This window comes from Populus alba, chromosome 1 (genome assembly GCF_005239225.2).
Source record: "Populus alba chromosome 1, ASM523922v2, whole genome shotgun sequence".
NCBI classification, from domain to species: domain Eukaryota; kingdom Viridiplantae; phylum Streptophyta; class Magnoliopsida; order Malpighiales; family Salicaceae; genus Populus; species Populus alba.
The window spans coordinates 21007809-21015765 of record NC_133284.1 but is presented as its reverse complement, the minus strand read 5'-3'; the positions used below and the strand labels follow the sequence as shown (position 1 = coordinate 21015765).

At 32.8% G+C, this 7957-nt stretch overlaps 1 protein-coding gene across 1 annotated transcript; it reads left to right on the top strand.

Annotated features, from left to right (window-relative positions):
* The first annotated feature begins 1067 nt into the window (after positions 1 to 1067).
* LOC118038232 (uncharacterized) lies at positions 1068 to 4418 on the top strand. Its single transcript, XM_073408358.1, has 6 exons — positions 1068 to 1563; positions 1718 to 1758; positions 2784 to 2947; positions 3078 to 3180; positions 3269 to 3438; positions 3546 to 4418. Exons 1-6 carry the CDS (start codon positions 1328 to 1330, stop codon positions 4068 to 4070), a joined length of 1239 nt encoding a protein of 412 aa, XP_073264459.1. The 5' UTR covers positions 1068 to 1327; the 3' UTR covers positions 4071 to 4418.
* Positions 4419 to 7957: the final 3539 nt, after the last annotated feature.

The following is a 7957-nucleotide window of genomic DNA, read 5'->3' as shown; positions in this document are numbered from 1 at the left end:
AGAAGCACCATCAGAAGTCCAATTATGATTAGAGAAATACAATTAGCAAGTCCAAACTTTTTAGTAAATTATGTAAGATATGTGCAATTGAAAATGCGTTTGTGAGGTACATCGTGATGTAAAGCTTTTGGCTTATTAAGTGTGTATTTGTTATTATGGTAGTCTTCTGTTGTTATGGTTTAAAAAAATATATTTTAAAAAGTTATAAATTATAGAGAGAATTTTTCAATGAAACTCATGCAACATTATTATGTGTTAATTAATTGTTTGTGGGATTAACATTTTTTTTTTTTTTTTGGTTGAAATAAGCTTTTTCTTAACCAAGTGAAGCAGCTTAAAAATTCATGGTCCACACAAATCCTAAATATGTTAAACACCTATAACCTAAAGGAAAAAAGAAAAGAAAATAAGACTTACTCTTTGATATGATCTTGAAATAACCAAATTATTAAAAAAGTTAAGTGAGTATACATAGTTTGCACGCAGCTCGACTAATTATACGAGGTTTGAAGTTATCGACCATGTAAGCTTCCAATAGCCTTGAGGCTTGTGGAACTCGAACCGATAACTTTTAGAAAGCAAACTTAGAGTCTGACCAGTTAAGGTACATCCCTCAAGATTATTTATCTCTTACTTTTCTTATGATTATTATTGTTTTAACATTAAATTAGTTTGTGTACATGTAAATTTAATTTAATTAACTAACATGAACGCATTCATGATAATTTAATAACCCTGAAATGATAAAGAATTATAACAGTATAAGATTTTTTTTTTCAAAACAGAAGAAGTTGTAGTGAAAAATAAACTTATGATCCCCTGATAAGAAATGATGAACAACTTTCTTCACAAATATGGGATTGTGAAACATTATTTTATGAATCCATAAAAGGACATCTATTTCACGCTTCGTTTTGTGGCTGGACATGAAATTTGGATTCCTCTATCTTTTTGACCGTCAAACATGACACGGTGGGCATGCAGGTGCTTTTTAACGGACGCGAGCCAGATCGACGTCGTTCTGTCTCAAAAGCAATAAAATAAATAAATGCATACATCTAACCTCCAGAAGTCGAATATTTCAATTTGAATCTCTCTCTCTGTGTCTCGCACGGCACCGTTTCTTGGCAATACTAGGGTTTCTCTGCAACTTCAAAATCGAATCCTTAATCCTCTTCCTGCATCGTCAAAACCCTATCTACAGCTGTTCAGTCAATTAATCAATCTAGGAGAGTATAATTTTAGGGTATTTGTAGTTAGGGTTAGGCAGAATTAAAAAAACGAGGTTCGGTTTTTTTTGCAGGTTTTTGTTCTTTAGGTCAAAACTATGTCAATGGATTATGATTATCCACTTCAAGAAAGGCAATATGGAGATAACGTAATTTCCTTTAATGGCCGTAACGAAGACAATCGACAACAGCAGCGGCAAGAAGAAGGTTATTATGAAGAAGAAGAAGAAGGACAGCAACAACAGGAGAGAGAAATAGGTAGTGGAGGGATTGAGAGAAATCAGTCAATGAATCATCACTATCATCACCACAATCGTGACTCTTCATCTGCAGGGTTAGTTTGTACTCTTTCTGTGTATGTTGTGAGGATTTTTGGCTTTTCTTCTTGTTTTAGAGGGTTAACTTAAATCAAAAGCCGATTGCAGCATTTTTCGCCGCAATAATTGTGATTGGGGAAATAATTTGTGGGTTTCTTTTTTTGTTGGTAGAAAACTCTTTGTTGGTGGTGTCTCCTGGGAAACTACTGAAGGTAACATTTCAAATTTTTATACTTTTTTATTATTACTATCTTAATAATTTATTGTATTAGAATTATTTATGTCTTGTAGGGTTGAATTGGATAGTTGAATTCATACAATCCATTGCAATTTGAATAGCTAATTTGTGTTATTTTGTTGCATTTCTCTTAGTTTCTTAGTGGGATATTTGTGACGACGTTGAGGTTTAATCATGATTTATAGTGCTGACTTGTCAATCCATACTGCGATATTTCACTCTGGGAAGAGTCTACATATTCAATTTGTGACTGTTCTTGATTGTTTATGATGAGAGAACTTTGTGGATTGCATTATAGTTTTTTAATGTACTTGTGTAGTTGCAATATATTTAAGTCTATGGAATGGTTTCAGCAATGGGTTCTGTTATTTGAGGTATTGGCAGGTCATACCTTGGTCAAAATCCATTAGCAGTTGGGATCATGCCGAGCTCTTTCTTACTCTGAGTATTACTGATCTCTCATGAACGCAATGTAGGGAAATCGGTTACCTGCCTCCTTAATTGCTGCAAGCTAGTTTTCTGACACTTGGTCTAGAAATTTGAAGAATATGTGCCATTAACCTAGTGAGGGATTGCTGCTTAGTTCTACAGCATCAGGGACATAAGTACTGATAAGCTACAAGGGTAGTTGTCTACCAAAGGAGTGTGTTGCTCATTTTTCTAAACTTATCAGTACTTAAGTAAAATTTAATAGATGACAAGGATAGATGAAAACTGATCCAGTTTCTGGTTTTGTGAATTTTCATGTGCGAAACTGAGACCAATGAGCTTAAAATCAACCAGCCATGTTGTCTTCTTTGTTTCACCATTTTGTTGTTTGCAATTTTTCTGATTTGTTATCCTTGACCAGTAAATTCTCCTTCAGCACTGGCTAATTTTTTTTCCCAGTCCATTTTATTGTTCTGTTAAGCCTGATTTGTTGTCTGTTGTCATAAAATTCTCCTTAGGTAGCTTTGGATCTCTTTCATGCTAATGTCTATCATATCCCTTTGGTTTCAGAAACATTCACTAATTACTTTAGCAAGTATGGAGAAGTCATGGACTCTGTAATAATGACGGACAGACATTCTGGAAGGCCACGAGGGTTTGGCTTTGTAACATTTGCTGACCCTGCAGTTGCTGATAGGGTTTTGGAGGAAGACCATGTTATAGATGGAAGAGCGGTAACATTCACTCACTCATTTCCTGACAGCATAAGTTTTCCAAGTTTCTGATAATTTTTATCCATTGCTCCTTTATAAAAGTGGAAATTTTTGTAACTTGGGAGCTTACTCTGTTGCATTCTTATTCCAGGTGGAGGTGAAGAGGACAGTTCCAAGGGAAGATATGGAGGTTAAAGGAGTAACAAGAACAAAAAAAATTTTTGTTGGTGGAATACCACCATCTTTGACTGAAGGTAATGTAGCTCAATTTTCATAATGAATTTCTCTTTTTCTAAATGAGCTAAATTGGTATGCTCTTTGGGCTCTATTGCCATATTACAGATGAATTAAAGGAATACTTCTCTGTTTATGGTAGCATTGTTGACCACCAGATTATGCTAGATCATAAGACTGGAAGGTCTAGGGGATTTGGGTTTGTCACATTTGACAGTGAAGATGCTGTTGAACGAATCTTTTCAGAGGGCAGAACACATGAGCTTGGTGGTAAACAGGTAGGTTATAGTTCTGCTGAAAAATGACATCCCTGTCATCCTACTGGATGATTATGATATGGCATTGTGAGATGTTAATAACTTGAGCCCTTGAATATAAATTTTAGGTGGAAATAAAGAAGGCTGAACCAAAGAGAACTGGTGGTGATCATGGCAATGCAACAAAGTCTTATGCTGGATTCAGAAATGGTGCTGGTGGTTTTGGTGCTGGCAATAGTTCAGCTGGTCGTTATGGTCGAAAAATGGGCAGAGAATATGGTGGGTACAGTGGCTATGATGGTTATAGTGGTTATGGAAGTTATGGGGGAAGCTATCCTCCTGGAAGCACTGCTGGTTTTTATGGTGGTTATGGAGCATATGGTTATGGATTTGGATTTGGTGGGCCTATGATGTATGGAGCTGGTGTATATGGAGGAAGTGGTTATGGTACTCCAAGTGCTTACAACAATGCTGCTGAGTATGGTGGTGGTAAAGGATATGGGAGAACTGGTGATGGTGAAAGTTTTGGCAGTGGTAAAAGATATGGTAATGGTGATGCTGTTAGTGGTGTCTATGGCAGTAATACGGGGTATGGAGGCAGTGCAAATGGTGGTGCTGCTGTTACTGGAAGGTTTCATCCCTACCGGAAATAGAAAGATTTTCCAACAAGACAATGGTATGATTCATGGCAATTTGATATGAGAGATGTCATCTACATTCTTAGTAAGAGGAGGCTGTTCTCAGAAAACTGATGGATATTCTGTTGTTGCAATCTCCTTCGTGCTATTTATACAAGGAGGCCGAAATGGTTATAGAATGTTTCTTGTAATTGTGAAAACACAAATTCTAATTTATGGTATTGGCCAGGTTGGATTTTGCAGTAATTGGTTGTAGGTAATCAGGTCCTTGAAGGAGGTAACACGCACACATGTATTAACTTAGTTGAAACACTTGTACTATGTGACAATTTAACCATTAGATAGAAGTTTGTTTTGAACTTATGTTTAGGTACCATTTGATTAAGTAAATTATTTTTAATTTTTGATAGAATAATAAAAAATAAGTTGGTAAATGTATTATAATGTTTAAGAAAAATAAGTAGAAAAAATAACTTCTTAAAATTTAATTTTTTTTTTTCAAGTTTGTTTAAAATAATAAAAATCAAATTTGACAAATAAAAAATTAGAGGATAAAATTAAAGAAGATAATTTAATTTTACAAATTATTTTATATAAAACAAATAACAATAAAAAAAATAGAAATCAAATCTGATTGAAAGTGGATGAAATTAATTTTTTTTTAATTTTATAAAATATTTAAAATAAAATAAATAACAATAAAAAAAGGATCAAATTTTATAGGTAAGAAAAATAAAAAGATAATAAAATAAAAAAAATTAATTTCATAAATTATATTAAATAAAATAAATAACAATTAAAAAAATAATAACCAAATCTAATAGATAAAAAAATTTCAATTAAGAAAATAATAATAAAAAAACAAATAACAATCAAAAGAATAAAGATAAAAATTGATATAAAAATTAAATTAAATCAAATTTTATGGGATTAAATTGAAGAAAAAAATACTAAATATATTTCAATAAAAAATTTAAGGATCAAATTTGATATAATCAACAAATAATAAGATATTTTTAAATTTTTTGCAACTTTTTAAAAGTGTTTTCTACTAAAAAAAAAAAAAAAAAAAGCATTTTCATGCAAATCAAATCAAATTTCTCTAGTTAAAAAGCATTTTTATTGACCAAATTTTATAATAATAAATAAATACAAGAAATTTTTAAAAATAATTTTTAAAAAAAATCACTTTTCATAAAACAAACAATAAAATACTTTGTTTATCAAATATTACTCACCTTTTTATGCACCAACAATGCCCATAAAGCACCAATACTGCCATCCATTGTTTTTGATAATCTATTTATTTATTTATTTGAAGTTTGTTTGATATTTTTGGAATCTTTTTACAGTCAAATACTCATATAACTTATATTGTGAGGTCTCTCTCTTCACTTCGCATCAATAGTTAATGAAATTAACCTTTTTTAGGCTAATTTGATTTTACAGGTCTTCTTTCTTTCTTTTTTTTTTTCTTTTTTTTTTTCTAGCATTTCATAGCCGAGTATTTGATATTATAATAGTGGTTATTTTTAAAGTATTTTTTTATTAGAAAAATTATCAAAATAATATTTTGTTTTTTTTTAATTTTTTTTTACATTAACACATCAAAATAATCTAAAAATACAAAAAATCATTTGAAATGAAAAAAATTCAAAATTTTTAAGAAGCACAACTGAGCCACAAAACAAACGGCATCTTAAAGCTTGAATTGGTCTGAGTTTAAGAAAAAATAAAGAAATGATTGACTCAGCTTGACTCAATTAAAAACCCACATTAAACCAAGATAAAACATGGGTCAAATACCCGTTGATTTTTTTGAGAAAAACTTGTGGTTAAAACAAGGTTTATTTGATTAGTTATATTTTTTTGGTTAGTCAAGTGACCCTCCCGACCTGTGATTTGAATGTTGTCTCGGGTTAGTTTCCAAGTTGGGTTTTAAAACCATAATAACAAATACTTTTATCCATACGTTGACTTAGATCGATATGTGTTAACCTTCCTAGTCAACACTCTAGTCAGATTTTAAAATTATGATAATAACAACTTCTATTATTATATTGATCAAGGTTAAGCCAAGTTAACCCTCCTGACATGTGACCCAGATTTATCCCGGGTCAATCCCCGAGTCAGAATTTAAAACTATGATAATAACTACTTTTATCCTTACGTTGATCCAGATCAATGGTCAACCACACTTGTTGATGCGGACCAGCCCAGAAACACCAGCAAGGACCCATTACATGTTCCAAATGGACCAATGACTCGGTCCAAGACAAAGACATTGAAAGACGCATTGAATGCATTGGTTTTGAAGGTTTCCACCAAGTCAGAATTGGAAGGTCCATTGGAGTATCAAGAGGAGATCCTAGTACATCTTATCCATGTGGAAGAGGGGTCCAATACAACCTTATTTGGGCCATGAGATAAGGGCTTTATTTTATTTTGTTAGCTACAGCCCAAGGCTTGTTTGGGCTTAATTCATACTTTGTTTTAAGCTAGGATCCAATGCTTGTTTGGATTAAGTTATGGGCTTTTCATTTTTGAGTTATGGGGTTTTCATTTTAGGGTTTTGGGCCAGTTTTGAGTGGACCTCATATAAGTCCACATAAAGGGTCCATTAGGGTTAACTTTTCAAGAACTATTTAAACTCATGGAGGCCAAAATTTCGGCAGCTTTGATGATTATTATTCTGAATTTTTCAGTTTTAACGTGTGAGAGTGATTCTTGCATTCTTCAGTTCTTGAACGAACTGAATCTGACTTATCGAAGATTAACTGGCTTCGTGGCGTCATTCTACTCATTCCAATAGTGTTGGTGCCTTGGGGCAGGTTTCCATTGTGTCGCACTCATATCAGACCTATTTCGGCTTTCCGGGATTAGATCTCAATCTTGATTGTGGGTTGCGTGACCACGTGATCACGAGGTTCGCATCAGTTGGTATCAGAGCTAGGCTCCGAAACAAGGTCATATCATTCTGTTATTTTCGTTTTTTTTTAGTGTCCCTTAAGTTTTTTAGTGTTTGCATCCATCTTCTTGTTCTTCGTGTCTGTGTCATCTAAGAAAAAAAAAAAAAAAGTTTATATTTCATCTTGTTACTGCCTCTAATCATATCAGTTTGTTCAAAAGAAAAAAAAAATCAGAAAGAAATAGAGAAAAGAGTGATTAGTTGAAATTTGAAGGATCATTCAATTTTTGCCGCAGAAACACAAATCTTGGTGAACCATAAGCAAACCACCTCGGAATCAATTTAAACTTCATATTCAGTCTATTAGGGGTGGGATCGCATGATATATCAAATTTGGGCTTATTCTGATATTATTTGCTTGAGGTTTTAGTTCGAGTTTCAATTCTGCCGCAAAACACTACTCTTAGTGAACCCTAGGTAAAACACCTTGGAATCTATTGAAACTTCATATTCTGAGTATTGGGTATGCGATTGCATCACATATTAAATTTGGGATTATTTTGATATCGGTTTCTGGAGGTTTTAATTGGAGGTTCAATTCTGCCGCAAACTGATCATACAAGGGGTTTGGGTACCTAGACATTATAGAGCGACCTATAAATTGATTTTTGGTGTTTTCATAGTATTGCAATACTAAATATTGAATTTGAGGTCATTTCGAGATCGTTTGGTCTGGGTTTCAATTCTGTTACGTAAAATTGCGTAATAGGTTAGATTTGCCTCGAGTTTCAAAACATGATCTTTGCTGTTTAGTTTTGTCCAAATATTTTTGTTTCTGCTATATTTGGATTATCTAGGAGTCAAGTAATTGTTTTCTTAACATTCGCTTCTGTTTTATTTCGTGTCTTCGTTTCGTCCACAATTCGTACGAATTTGCATTGCTACTCGCAAAATCGTAATCCTAGTTTTGTTTTGCTTTGTTTTCAGTATACTT

Bases quoted from the DNA above. Each gene is read 5' to 3' on its own strand.
- LOC118038232 (XM_073408358.1), top strand. From the start codon at position 1,328: ATGTCAATGGATTATGATTATCCACTTCAAGAAAGGCAATATGGAGAT. The intron at 1,564-1,717 runs GTTAGTTTGTAC...TTTTGTTGGTAG, and splicing joins CGTGACTCTTCATCTGCAGG to AAAACTCTTTGTTGGTGGTG. The intron at 2,948-3,077 runs GTAACATTCACT...TTCTTATTCCAG, and splicing joins ATGTTATAGATGGAAGAGCG to GTGGAGGTGAAGAGGACAGT.